Source organism: Takifugu flavidus, chromosome 4, assembly GCF_003711565.1.
Source record: "Takifugu flavidus isolate HTHZ2018 chromosome 4, ASM371156v2, whole genome shotgun sequence".
Lineage (NCBI taxonomy): Eukaryota > Metazoa > Chordata > Actinopteri > Tetraodontiformes > Tetraodontidae > Takifugu > Takifugu flavidus.
Genome location: NC_079523.1, coordinates 4629032 through 4643965, shown reverse-complemented (window position 1 = coordinate 4643965; position 14934 = coordinate 4629032). Strand labels below are relative to the sequence as shown.

At 50.6% G+C, this 14934-nt stretch overlaps 1 protein-coding gene across 4 annotated transcripts in view; it reads right to left on the bottom strand.

Moving 5' to 3' along the window:
* The window catches only part of celf4 (CUGBP, Elav-like family member 4), a 58001-nt gene extending 53091 nt beyond the window's left edge, over positions 1-4910 (bottom strand). For 2 of the 4 annotated variants that reach the window (XM_057030563.1, XM_057030562.1), the window contains exon 1: positions 4156-4910. In XM_057030563.1, coding sequence (XP_056886543.1) covers positions 4156-4432 — 277 coding nt within the window. In that variant the 5' untranslated portion in view covers positions 4433-4910. The remainder of the gene's footprint in view (positions 1-4155) is intronic. The other 2 variants (XM_057030560.1, XM_057030561.1) reach the window with 1 other exon arrangement.
* Positions 4911-14934: the final 10024 nt, after the last annotated feature.

Below are 14934 nucleotides of genomic sequence, written 5' to 3'. Positions count from 1 at the left end.
AGGAGCAGAGGAACCAAAGGGCTCCACCTTCATGCCAGACCCATGACTCCCAATCTGCTGTTAGCATGCTACTCCCCCCAGGACTGCTCCCTCCTTGGGCCTGTCCTGGTCACCTCTGCCTGAGCCTAACTAGCTTCCTGCTGGCCAACATGCGTCCCACCGTGGGACGGTCCCTTCAGATAATAATGCAGGACGTGGCGGTGCTGCCGTGGCAACGCCTTGCCTGACAAATGATCCTGGCTGTAGTCTCTGCTCTGGCTCCGCCTCTTGTTGCTTGGCAGTTCTGAGAGGACAGAGGGCGGCGGCGTGCAACGTGGTGCCGGCGGGTAAGTGTACTTTTGAAAGAGGCGACCTCCTCCGTGACACGCGCCGCCTTTCTCCCCGACAAAAACACTCCAAATCGATTGCGACGCGCCTTCACAGAAATTAGGCATAATGTGGGGCCTGAGCGCGCATTCTGAGTCGAGCTGAGTGGAGGATTCTGGGAAGGGAGGAGGAGCACCTAAACACACAGAGACGCGCCCGGGAGTGCGGGCGCACACACTCGTCTCAAACCAAACGCGAGAGGAGGAGATCGGAGGATCCCGCTGAGAGGATGATGCAAAGAGAGTGAAATGTTTTGGCCGGAACACATGCTGCATTAAGGCAGACCTGCAGGACAAAAAGACACACACACACACACACACACACACACACACACACACACACACACACACACACAGACACAGACACACACGCACACACACACACACACACACGCACACACGCTCCCTTCTTTTCTCTATTGTTTTTATCTTTTTTTCCACAGAAGGAAATCCCGTAATAGCCACGTATAACGCCTAATTGCCTGCAATAAAACGCAGCATGGGTCCTTTCATGGATTTGGCCTCGTAACTTTCTGGACCCGCTCGTGTCTCCAACCTGCTCACTTGACACGTGCAGTTAAAAAGCCCGACATCTCCAAACTATAGGCACTCAGAGAGCGCGGCCGTTCCCTTTATGGCCGGTGCAGATTACGGCACCCATCTGTAGCATCGACCATCTGCACGTTTAAACCCCGCCGCTGCGGCTCCTTGTTGGATTTCCACTGCGTGGGTCTGTAATGAGCACATCACCCTTTTTTTTCAAAAGCCAATATTCATTTGGAGCGCGGCGCTGAGCTCTCATAAATCACCCCGGACATTTTTGTCAGCAGATTCCCCTTCGCCATGGACCTGTAACATTTTGTTTACATTGCCTGCCAGGTCAAAATGGACCGTTTGGCTGAGATCTGAATCAAGTTTCCGTGCCGACATTGAGCCTCTCGGTGGCTCGCTGTTTGAACTGCCTGAACTCCGCTAATGTACTTAGTTTGCCAAAGGGCAGCCGTACTTGCATTAAATGAGCACAAAAGAAAAGCAGTGAGCAGATCCGGCCTGGAACCACCTGAAGATGTGAGAGGGATAAACCATAAATACAAGAACGCTTATTAAATGCTGCTGAGATATCGTCGCACCTCCACTGACCCCCTCTGATTATAAATCATTTATGATCAGAAATGAACAGTGCTAGCAATAACCATCTGGAAGGAGAAAGGGCCCGGCTGCGTGAGCGCGTCGTGCCTCTTAGCCCCGTCGTGCTCGGCAGCAGCCGCAGCGGCGGCAGCAGCAGCCGCAGCGGCAGCCAGTGACCGTTATAAATGGCCTCCATTAGCATGACTCGGGCACAGAGGGGAGAGAAATAAAATCATTGGGAGAATGTAGGCCTCCGCCGCTCTGTCCCCGCTCTGCCTCTGCCTCTGCAGAGCCCTGTCCTGGACCCCTCCCTGCGCCCTCCGCCCAGCCATTCCAAGGGGACAAAATCCTAAAGACTAGATTAGGAGTGATACATGGAGTCATTACAGGGAGGGTTATGGCAATAGCGTCGCAGGCACGGCTGACAACAGCCATAATAGGGGTCTTCAGAGGTAGCATTTCCATAGCAAAGGTTGTTTCTTCAGGCCCGCTGATGAACGACGGCGCTGGTGGGGGGCTTTTCATTAACCCGACCCAATCCGTCCTGTCCGAACCTGAGCCTATTTCTCTCTCTTTGGGTGAAGCCGAGTCAATTCACAGCCGTCCCAGTGAGAGTCGCCAGGTCCATGAAATGTGAAGAATAAGAGGCGGCAGTCGATTATGTGGCCGTGCAATCGGCGTCTTTGTAGCTCCACAGTCATCATCTGACACCACGCCCCGTCCCTGAACATACGCCGCCGGTACAGTGCGTAGTGGAGAAAGAGTTTGAAGGACGGTTGATGGAAGAGAAAAATGCCTCTTTTTTTTTTTTTCCCGGCGATTCTGACAGAATTGAATCCACTGGAGCATTTCACACCTCTAAGGCTTCACCCTGCCCTCAATTTGAATCCCTCGGTCTATCGCAGCGATGGAAAGAATGCAAACTGCACCAAAGGACTAAGAAAAACAATAAAGAGCAATGAAAACCCCACATAGCTACTGTACGTTGATATACGGCCCGGCCCGGCCCGGCCCGGCCCGGCTTAACGTCAGGCATCAGCATCCAAAGGCTGCGAATATCTGTCTCAAAGTAAAACAGCTGTGGAAGCTAACCGCTAAAATAGAGGAAACGACTTTTGTTTTACACGGAAAAACAGATGCGGCATGAATTATTTGCAAATATTTGTGTGTTTGCATCTTAGTCTGCAGTCTATTTACTCTGGCTGCCAACTGATAGCCGACTCTGACTCACGTTCTGATGTGCTCCCTTCAACAAAACCAGTATGAAACCAGCGCGCGCAGTCGCCTCGCCTCTTATTTGTGGAACGTGCTGCGTTTTACTGATAATCCGAGGATCTTCTTCGGAAACCTCAGGTGTCAGGATTCAGCGGAGGAGCAGACTGAAGTGAGCCGAGGAGCCGGTGAGCCGGGGAGAAGCTAATGCCTCCAGCTAGTTAAAATATGAGCACGGCGGGGGATCGCTAATGAAAGTGGGGGCCCGGCCCGGGAAGCAGGGCTGTATATCGCAGAGAAGAGACAGTTCTAAGAATCAGCTGGTGAGCCATGCCTATAGTTCCGGGGCCAGTGGTGATTAACTGTCCAACAGGGAGTCTCTACTACAGCTGGGCTATTAATAAAAGATGCCCCCTCCCCTCCGTTCTCCTTCTCCACCTCTTTGGTTTTTCCCATAGCTGCAGACAGTCTCCACCCTCTGGAATTATTTGTGTGTCCTAACCATTTCCCCGACACACAACGCATGTCACACATTGTTTATGTGGGGCAGAGGATTTGGGGCTTTGGAAGGACGGGAAGGGAGCAGCTCAAAAAGTGATCGCTCATTCTTAATGCACTGCTGGGAGAAGTCCTGCAGGTGCAGCCGATCAATTAGTGACCTCTCATTAGATCACAGAAAATGACTCTTCCCCTGAGAGACGGAAAAACTTTAAAAAAAAACCCGTGCCTGTATGAAAATGTTTAAATCGCCCTTTTCTGCTGACTAATGAAACAACAATAAAACCAAAAACGTCTTTCGCGGCCTCATTTTTATGTTTCCGACTCGGATTACCATCCCTCCAAAACGGCCCCGAACGGTACAATTCTTGGGCTGATGGGCCGGTTCCTCTTGTTGCACACGTGCATGTCCACGTGCACGCGCGACCCCCCTTCCCCTCCACCCACCCACACACGCGCGCGCGCGTACAAGCCCAGTGAAAGAATTATGGGCAACAGCGTGCACGACGCTCCGGGCGGTCAAACGCAGCCTCCCCGCGCTGCAGCGCGAGGTTAACGGCTTGAATTTAGCGCCGCCGTGAATGAGAGCACATTTACAACCGCCGGACTGCATGTGCGAATACTCCCGCGCACGCTGCCCAAACGGGAAGGCTGCTCCCCCTGTCACCGCTCCACCGTCGTGACTGCCGATTCGTGACACTCGTGCACGCCCGGAGATGTTTCACGTTAAAACGAGCCCCCCCGACGGGTCCGACACAAACATCCGGTTCTCGGGGCCACAAATCCCGACAGTAACATGCACCAAGTCGGGCAATTCGCGCGGCACCGTGCGCGTTTTGCCGCTCAGATCCTTGCAGAACGACTCGGGATCCTCTCTCAACGTGACAGATTTTTCTCACTGACAAAAACAAGTCGAGCCACAGTTGTCTCGGGGAAAACGGGCATCACCCACCTTTGTGCATGCCCGTGAAGCGGTCCTTCAGCACAGTGAGCTCGTAGATCTTGCCGAACTCCTCGAAGAGGGGCCGGAGGTCTTTCTCGTCCAGGTTGCGGGGGATCTGACCGATGAAGAGTTTGATGGCATCGTGGTCCTTCATGGGGATGGTGGCCGGGCACCCCACCGGGCTGTGGCTGTGGCTTAATCCATTGACGAGCCCGTTCGTGCTGGCGGAGACCACACCGACACCGTGCACCGTGCCGTCCACCTGCCCGTTGGTTAAAGTTGCCATCTTCGGACCGGCCAGTGAGTTGGGATGGGTGCACCGACAGCGAATGGTGTGGAGAACCGTGGTTTCTTTCTTCTTTAAATAAAGAAATAGGGGGAAAAAAAGAAAAAAAAAAGAAAAAGCTGCAAGTCTTGGTCAAAACTGGGTTCCAAGACCAAGCCGTGCCAGAGCTGGTTCCGTTCCCGTCCTATCAGAGCCAATATTTACACTGATGTGAAGACACATGTAGCGTTGGGCGAAGACGCATATCAAAAGCGCGCGGTGCCGTCGGTCCCGGTGGATGCTTTGATTCCTTATATTTATGTCTTACCCAATAACTCGTTCATTGATTTCATAAAAAGAGAGACAGAGATAAAGAGAGAAGGAGGAGGGAGAGAGGGAGAGAGAGAGAGAGAGGGAGAGAGAGAGAGCGCGTTCTCTGGCTTTACACCCACGTTCCCTCGTCCCAGCTTCTTGGCACCCTTTTATTTTTTTATTTCTTTGCACTGAGGAGTCGGTACGGGTGTCTTCTCGGTTTAAACGGACAGGCCGAATCAATCTCTGATGGAGCAGCGGGGTGGTTCAAATAAAAGAGAGCCGCTATTAACTCGGAATGTATCCTTGCCGAGCGTTGCTTCCCCCCATTTTGGTGCGTGAACGCCGAATGGTACGTTCCAGTGAGGGGAGAGGGTCTATAAATAGAGAAATATAGAGAATACGCTCCTTTGTGCTCCAGCTCAGACCAAATAACTACAAGTCCACAACCACAATGCACTCCTTACACACACACACACACACACACACACACACCACACACACACACACACACACACACACACACACACACACACACACACACACACACACACACACCTCAGTTCTTAATAAAAGGGCCACGAGGCTGCCACGATTCAGGGTTATTTTGTGTAAGGAATGAATGATAATGAAAAATAAAATCAAATAAAACTCGACAGCAGAGCAGAATGTGGCCGGGTAGAGAAAAGGGTTGATGCTGTGCTTTTAACCTCATTTCCCATCATCTTCTAGTCGCCCTCATCTCCACCGCAGCGGCAGAAGCGGCGGAAGCGGCGGACGCGGCAGAAGCGGCGAAAGCGGCGGAAGCGGCAGAAGCGGCAGCGGCGCTCGGAGCCTGGACAGTTCCGCGGTGCTGAAACGCGGCTCCCGCGGAGAAGCGAAATATAAAAATGGAAGATTTTAGTTATTTATTTATTTTTAAAATCATACTAGGTATTTCCTTTGCACCCTCAGCACAGGGTTCAGTTGGCGAGACCAAGTATTTTAGCTTAATTTGCTATTTTCTAAGTCGTGCGGATGAAATGATTTGATATCCAGAGAGGGAAAGTCTGTGAGCTCCGCCGAGCGGCGTACAGAGGGGGCACAGCGAGGAGGAAAAACACACAGGAGCAGAGAACCTCACATTTTACCTACACACCACGAGAAAAAAACGCGCAAAAACACACACAAAGAGCTTTTCAGAGTCTTCCAGTATTTCCAGTCTTAAAATAGTTTTTCAAGCTGCAGTCGACCATTTTCTGCTTTAGAAAGACTATCACAGAGCTGACTTACATGTTGTTGTTCCTAGTCTGTTCAGATGGGTATAAAACACGTTTATGTGTGATGGTCTAATTCTCTATAATCATCACCAACAGAACATGAATCATGACAGCTGTAAACAAAGTTTATCCGACGAGTTATTATTAACATCGAGCTTAAGCTGAAGCATTGTTAAATAGATATGAGGTCTGATGTGAAAATGGATTTTCATCAGAACTTAATCCCTTAACCCCAGCAAGATAATCAGGAATGATTTGCTTCTGCTTTATTCCCCGCGGACCCCTGTCACACCAGAGTGTCATGACAATGTGGAAATGATCGAAATCCAGTCTGAGGATCATCTCCTCAAAGGTCAGCAGAGCAGAATATGAAAAAGGAAAGAAAGCAGTTGTGAAATCCACATTACAATAAAGGAGAAATTCTCAGTCTGTCCCCACACTGGAACTTCCTTAGTATGGAATGAATACATGTAATGCATGTTTGCCTGGATTTCTGGAGACACACACACAAATTAAAACCCCATTGCAATGCTGACCTATTTGTTTTCAGTTTTGCCTACAAGCGCCCCCCCCCCCCCTCCCCCACAAGACTTTAGTCAACCATTAAATAACAAAAGTGACACACTCAGCGCCTCTCTCACCTCTTTCTGCTCTTCCGCCAGCTAAATGGCCCGGTAATGTCATTGCATTCTCACGGCATGACCGGGCCCCGGCGGGAGGGGGGGGGGCTTGGCTTTCTTTGGCATGACACCGTGCTTTGTTCTACAAGCTTTCCCCCGGGACCCCACCCCATTCACCACAGCAGCAGGCTCGCCTGTGCTCACGCCTGACTTACCTCCAGCAATAGTTTTTAATACAAGGGTGAAATGGGAGGGCACAAATCATTCCAATTATGTTCGCTGGGCACCGCTGTGACCATTATGTAAGGGATGGCAGCCCCCCCCCCCTGGACCCTCATCCCACAACCTGCCTGTGAGCTTCGAGAAGGAGCGAAGCGGTTTGGTGACCGACTCCACCGGAATGATATTGGAAAGATGCAATTAATGACCACTAATCAAATTCAATTCTCATTCCAGACATATGCCCAGGTACATCTGGCAGACGACTTTATTCCCAGTGCTCCGAGGCTCCGATCAGGCGGATGGATGGAAGGGGTAATGGCCTCGCCTCCAAATTCCACCTTAAAGCATCAGTGTGGAGCTGCTGTTTATGTTTGCAGAACACTGAGCTTTTAAAGTGACAGTTACGACTCTGTAAACGCTGCGAGCTCGCCGCTGCTGGAGAAGCTGCAGAACAAACACGCAACGATCCAAGCTGCTGCGGTTTGATGGAAAACCACTGTTGCTCTCCCGATGGGGAGCGGCCCCAAAATGAGGGATTCTTCTTTGCAAACATGCTGGTTATTTACACATTTGATGCTTCAGAGCAGTTTTGCTGCTGATTATTACCTCCCAGTTAAACAGACATGGCACAATGAGAGAGAGCTCTGGATTCTGAGGTTAATTTTGAGCTTAATTTAATGACTATGGTCAGGTCAAGGATTTGTGATTATCTGCATTCTTTTGGAGTATGAACTCTCTCTCTCTCTCTCTCTCTCTCTCTCTCCTGCCCTCCGGTATCTGCGACTCCTCCACGATAGCAAAACACACGTGCCTTCTAATGTGATGCTCATATATGATATATAACATGTGAATAATACATGCATTGCAGTATTTAATCCGTGTTTCTTTCAGACATATGATATGATGCATCTCCCGCTTACATGCAGCTGCCGCGTGGCGGAACATAAACGCTGTCCGTGGTCCTGGAATCACCGCGCGACCGTGGGTGGTGTTTTGAAAATGAGCAGCTATCATGGGAACTAGATACATTAAAATATTACCGCACTCACTTACGTTGTGAATGAACGTATATGAGTTCAGAGCCTGTTATGTCACCAGACTACCACCAGATTCAGTCGAGTTGGGCTGCGGCTTAACTTCCAGTTGGTGGATGTAACTGGTTGAAAAGGGAAACGGAATTCACGCAAATACATCCGCATCCTGCACTGAGCACTTTAAAGAGCTGCGCTGTGTTCACCAGCAGCTTCTGCATAGTAATGTCTTTTCTCACCTCTCCTTCGCATGGGACACAGTTTTAAATCTCCTGTAGCCTTGGGACACCCGGGCCGTATATCACCTCCCACTAATTTTGAGGAAGGGCATAAAGAGTAAGGAAATGGCAGGCGCGTGACTAAATGCAGGGAAACTTTAGGGGGACGAGGGGGGCAGGAAGGTCCCCCTTTAACTTGATTAATACCAAATTTGGTGGATATAGAAAAGGATGTGCGCGCAGGTTGACAGAAACACAGCTCGTCTCTACGTAAGCAGTGCGTGACAGTTCCACGCGTGAGTAGCTGACTGCGTTTAACTGGGCCACAAGAGGACACGAAGCACGTCCTACGCCGACCTCTGAGAAGCCACATTCGCCATGAAATAAACACATCGTGTTCTATTAATCTGGGTTATTGAACGGAGGCATGTGCATGTGCGAGTGCGTCCGACACCCGTGCGCGTATCCCTGGTCTGGAAATGAAATTAGTGCTGTGACATTTGACACGGGTCTCTGCATGTGTCGGGCGCCAGTTGTGCACGTCAGCCGCGTTGACAGCTCCTCTCCCTGACTGACTCGCTGCTTTGAAAACACGGGGCCTCTTGACAAATACCAGCGTCTTGACAACATCACACCGACAATTGTTTACGCCGCGCGGCACGTCAATACCGCCCGAGACACATCGAAGCAACGGCACGCGCGCCTTCACGGCCGGAGATGGGAAACGAGCGGAATGCGACGGCGTGCGTGTCTGATGTCACCAGCCGTCCAGTCAATCGCCGGAGACAGGAGCGAGGCTGCCGTCTGAATCATGAAGTACCAAAACGCTATTTGGACCACAACAGATCGCTTCCACAGAGAGGTCACGAGGTGGGGTGACCCCTAACCCCCGGCTTTGTTGTGTGCAGTGATGATGCTCTGAGGGGTTGACCCGGTTGTCAGGGTGATGTGACACCTCCAGTCCTGGCAGACAGTCATTCCGCGGGACAGAATTTCTGTGTCATTAATTGCCCGCGGGGAGAGAGCGGGACTCGCTGGGGGGGGGGGGGGGGGGCAACACCTGGTCGCCTGCCGAACCCCTCGGCAACAACGTCCAGATGAGGTGCAGCGTCCGTATGGGTGAAGGTGTGTGAAGGTCCCTCCCTGCTCGCGCTCATTCACATATTCCAATCACAGCCCATCACCTGCGGAGAACAACGGCAGCTGAATAAAGCGACACGGAAGTTCCGTTTTCCTTTGATTAATACTCCAAGCTTTGATTTGAATATTTTTGACACGTCCTGTGTGAGTATAACCCCCCCCCCCCCCCCCTCCCTCCCTCACAGGATGTACAGTAAGTCCCCCAGAAAGCTTCCTAATCAATGCACTGCAGGTTCAAGCGTGTCTCCACCCCCTTCTTGAGGATGACTCTCAACATAAAGAGTAGCCCGACTTTGATTTGGCTGAAATTCATTCCAGGCCTTGTAAGGCGTCTAATCACGGCCGCTAAAGGGGGAATGATAGCGCGTATTGACGGTGCAGTTAAATTCCTGGCACAAAGAAGATTCACTGATTGCACTATAATAATTTGGCATTTAGCGTTTGACGAGACAAAAAAGGATGGAGGAAACAAGGACCCAGGCCTGAGTCGGAAAAAAATACAGTAAAAGAAATAATGGTTGAGCTCCGGCGCGGTTTAGCCCGCGCCTCCTTCCCGCGCCTCCTCCCTGCGGCTCCTTCCTGCGCCTCCTTCCTGCGGCTCCTTCCTGCGGCTGACTTCTGAGTGGAAAAGCCTTATCAGCCAAAGAGAGGAAGTGTGTGTTACACTTTTTTGTCCGATAATAGCAGATGAATGCAGACAGACGGACAAAAGGATGACAGAATGATGGAATGGATGGCAAGATAAACAGACAGGCGAAGCCCCAGATAGACGCCGCGGCGTTCCTTTGCTGCCTGGCGGTGGCGTCTGGATGTGCCTAGGAGTATGTCTTTCACAGGGCGCGCGTGATCGTCGGCCTGCACGCTCTGTGAGCACAACGCTGAGCTCGGATGAGCACGTTTGAGGTGATTGTTCAAACTTGCGCGCAGGCTCATGCGTGCATCGGAGCGCACGCGCTCAGCTGCACGCGTGGTTGCACCTTAAGTTCAATTAGCATGACAAATGTTTTCTGATGAGATAGAAAGCCGTAAATGGAAGACGGCTCAGAGGAGAGGGAGGCTCCCCATTCAGCCCGTCTCCGTCTGTCCTTGGCAGGAAAGACGCACACGGCGTCGGCACCCGCACGCGCGTCCAGCCCGCCTGACCTCTGTTTTATGTCCAGCATGCCTCTCTGAACTTTAACATCCCTCCCGCTATGTTCACGCCGTTCTCTCGGCGGCACGCGGACTCAGCGGGACAAATTAAAAAAGTAATTCTGCGAAAGATGCATACCAAATGTGGAGATCCGTCTGCCAGGTCCGAACAAGGTCGCGGCATCTGCCCCGAGCTTCTGGCAGCCACAGACACAAAAGGGGCTTCCTGGCAACAGCTTTGCTCAGGTATGGAGAAGGTCGTTAATGCTGAATACTCAATCAGCATCTGAAAAAGGTTACGTTTCAAACACTGCGCGCTCTTCCTGCCTTCGCTTTCCTTTCACTCTCACCTGCTTTGTCAGAGAAAATATGAGCCACAGCTTTGTTTCGGGTTCGGAAGGATTCATTCAAACCTGAAACGAGTGTGGAGACTCTGGGAGAAGTTAAGGGCCGTCTACCTTCTGTCTACCTTCCTAGGGCCAAATGTCATTGTATAAGCTTTTTTCATGCCATCTCCAACCCATGGAAACACACGTATACATAATCCACCCTTTAAGGGGGGCCTTGAAGACTGTGAGCCTTCAGGAAAAGAGGCCGTGGTACATGCAACCCCCCCACCCCCACCAGCCACTTGTTTGAAACCTGAAAAGGGAGCAGAACATAAACCACGACACATTTTGTCAGTCTTCATAAATGCAGTCCCTAATCTTCAAACGCATCGCCCGGCGTTGACTCACAACGCCGCCCTCTTGCTCCCAGCTTCCCATGATCCTCGTGGAGGACTCCTGGAGGACATCGCCGCGTCATGCTGTGAAGCTGTGGCCACATATGTGTGCACCACACGCTTCCCCGAGGGAACCGTCTGATTGGATGTGGGTGCTGGAGCCTGTCGCCTATCTGTGAACCCTCCCTTAATCTGGATATAGTAAGTCCACAGGGAAAGACACATCACGGGAGTGTTGCTCCTCCATCTTTCCTCCCAGTTCACAGTCAACCCCCCCCCCCCCCGTGAAAAAAACTGTGACATTAAAGAATGACGACGCGACCGTGATGCTCGAGTCACGTTTTACTGCTCTGCACAGAGAAAGACAAAGGTCTTCACAGCAATAATCAATAAGTGAAAAATCAATAGATGTTTTCTTTTGGGTCCCACTGAGGGGCCAGCTGCTCAGTGAGGGAAAAATGTGAAGTGGTGTTGTTGTTAATTACTTACAGACCTCATTACAGAGGGGGTGAGTCATTAGGAGGGAGGCGCGTTAATTGGGGAGGGGGGGTTGTTGCAGAGGTGTTTCCAAGGCAACGGCATCTGATTTACGCAACACAAATGCCAAATGTCTGTGTAAAATGCATTTTTGAGAATCCAAGGTCACCTGATGACGCTTAAACAACACGAGTGTTGGGAGCAGGTTCCGTGTGCGACCGTTCGCCGGAGCGCGGGAACAAACGCGGCGTCTGCGGGGACCAGCGGGTTCCCGGGGCCTGCTGGAGAGTCGATGCTACGCCTTTAATTAGCTTCTGTGAAAAAACAAAACCCTTTTTAAATGGATGCAAGTCAGTTGCGACGCCCTTGTTCTCCACTTTAACAAAAGTGATCATCGTTGTATCATCTGACATCGCTTGGAATTTTATTTCTCTTTTTTAATATAGATACTGAGGTAAGTTATCAAAATCAAACGTAATAGAACGCGCCACATGCCCGTGACCCAGGACGGATGTGCCCGTTTACTGTGATCTATGGTGATCAAAATTAAGACAGAAATGATTTATTGATGTTAACTTTCCTTTGACTTTGAACAAGCTGCCTCCGTTCTCACTGCCAAGTTTGCAGTGCTGGTTCAGTGAGCGCGCTCGGCCCAAAGTCGCTACAGAGAAGATTTGACAGGAGGTGATGTGGGAATCAGGGAAACATCACTCAGGCGATGATATGTCATGGGCAATATTTATATCAATCTCGATTATGCCTGTTAAATGGGCTGAAACTAAGAAAACACAGCTATTACCGATCATTTGTGGGTGACTGAGATGAGGTGATTGACGTCCAGAGGTGTAAACACGTGGTAATACAGACGCAAGGTCATTAAAAGATGGTAAAAGCAAAGAAATCCTCATCTTTGACACCTCAAATGGTCAAGAAAATCAGTGTCAAATCCTTGTAAGCGGCCATCAAAAATGGGCGGTGCTGATTGGCTGGTCGCAGCCTGTGCGATTACTACTGAGGAATCCTCGTGCACGTGGACCTGCAGGAAGAGGATTCCGTTCTGAGAAAAGCTCTTTCATGTTCAAAGTGATCTCAGCCCCACTTATCTTCTGTACCAACGTATTTCAAACCCAAAACCAAACATCAATATCCATTTCAGCCAGAGATGGATATATGAGAGCTGTGTGTGTGTGTGTGTGTGTGTGTGTGTGTGGTGGTAGCAGGACAGCTTGTGGGACAACAAATGAATGATGCCTTGAGGAATATCAAAGATGTCGATGGGAGGAGCTTTGAATGGCGTGTTGGTGAGACGATGATCACTCATGTCGATTGTTGGGGTGACAAACGCTCCGGGGGGCTGCTCCCTCTCTCGTTCCCTTTCATATCCCGGCGTTTCAAGGTAACCAACATGTTTTATTCTGTTGTCTGCCGTAATTCGATGAGAGGTGACGCGGACCGTCTAAAAGAAGGCGCACGAGGAACCGGACCCGCGTCTCAGCAGCTTATTCCGATCTGTTCGTGCCCAGAATGCATCTCACACATTCTGCTCTTCTTTTCGGCTCCACCAGTGACTAACGTCCCTGCAAGTTCACAACTTTTGCCATTTGTGACGTTTTAACCCAGCAGGGTGAAGAAAAGCAGAACTATCATTGGGATGAACTGTGGTGGAACCACTACTAATATGGGATAATTGGGAGAAATCCATTCGATAAGAATGGGCTCAAACATTTGGGAGGAGGAGCTTGTGGACGACGCCACAGTCCTCCAGCAGGGGGCGGTCGAGGCGCAAAACGACTTTGACACGAAAGCGTTCAACAAAAAATCCCGAAACAAAACAATAACCTTGTAGTTTTTATCTATGTATCTGGTTCAAATCATAATCCCTCGGAGCGGCAGCAAATCCACGATTCCAAACTTGTCTGTAGCTTTTTTTCCAGTCCGCGGTTTATTTTGCTTTCACCTGGAATGGAACGTACCATCAGAATAAAGACCCACTTTGCTCTGAAAGCTACAGACTGAAGGCAGACACAGGAAGGGCATAAAAACCCTCCTGTATTATCATAAAACACCCTGTGCAGACTGCTGATAATGTGTCAGGACTGCAGAGAACAATGACAGGAATCAACAAACAGGAAGTTCAGCAAATCCTGTCAGGGGGAAAGTTGTTCGCTTCTGAAAAACTGTAAATCCAAATGTAAAAGACGTCGAAGCCCCAGAACAAGAACGAGCAGAACTGAAAGATTCGGAAAAAAATCATTGATTACCCATGATGCCTCTGGGTGGAGGATCAGTGTAGTCGCTGATCACCCATCGGGGGGCGTATCCCAACAGTCAGGCAGGGAACGGTGGGAATACGTCCCAGACATCCCCGTACCATCATGGGGTCACGTGCACTATTCATATTTTCATATTTTCATGGTGTTTATCAGCTTTAGGCCCTTTTAAAACTTGGAACTGGATCTAGAGGTGTGTCGAGGTAAAGAGGAAACGAGCTAAAGAATGAGAGGAAGGCAGAGTTCTAAACGAGCACACACACAGAAACACGCACGGAGAAACACACAAATACACACAGAAAACACACACACACACACACACACACACAGAGAAATGCACAAATACACACAGAAATGCACAAATACACACAGAACACACACAGAAACACACGTGCACAGTGAGCAAGCAGACAGAACCAGACATGCGCCTGTGAATGAGATAAGATTCCTGGGTGGCTTTGCCGTGGGCGCGGGTCTACAGAGCACAGCAGCCTGGGGGAGAGGGAGGAGCGGGGTGAGGGGACGGGGGGGGGGGGGCGAGGAGAGGAGAGGAGAGCCCACTTATCAAGCTGCTGCAGCGGCTCTGCCGAGCAGACCTCCAGCCTGGGAACGTGGCCCCCACCCCGACTGTCCTTGTCCCTCAGCGATCCAGAAGTGATAGTGATGAGAGAAGGATGCTCTTTATGTATTAAACAACATAAATCTGAGCTGCATCCCTGTGCATCTTTTATTCCTTCCGGCCTCCGCGGTCCTGTACTGATGGAGCGCTGCTATCAACAGCCCCCCGTCTTAAGCGCCCCCCCGTGCGAGCCGTGCATATGGCCGTGTCTGTCTGCACAGCGGGGTCTGATCTACTCACTGGAAGGTCTGAGGAGCAGGCAGCCAGCCAGCTCTGCTACAGCTCTCTGCTGAGAGGAGCCGCGCGTTAGCGGAGGTGCACGAGCGCCGCCTCAAAGCTGCGATTTCATGTCGATTCAGGATCTTTCACTTCTTCCTCTCTTTCTCATAGGAACACTTTCTGGAATTTCTATTGTTGTGAGGACATTCGTGGACACAATACATGTCCCTACCCTAACTAACCCCCCAACCCTAACCTCAGCCCAATTCTAATCTCAACCA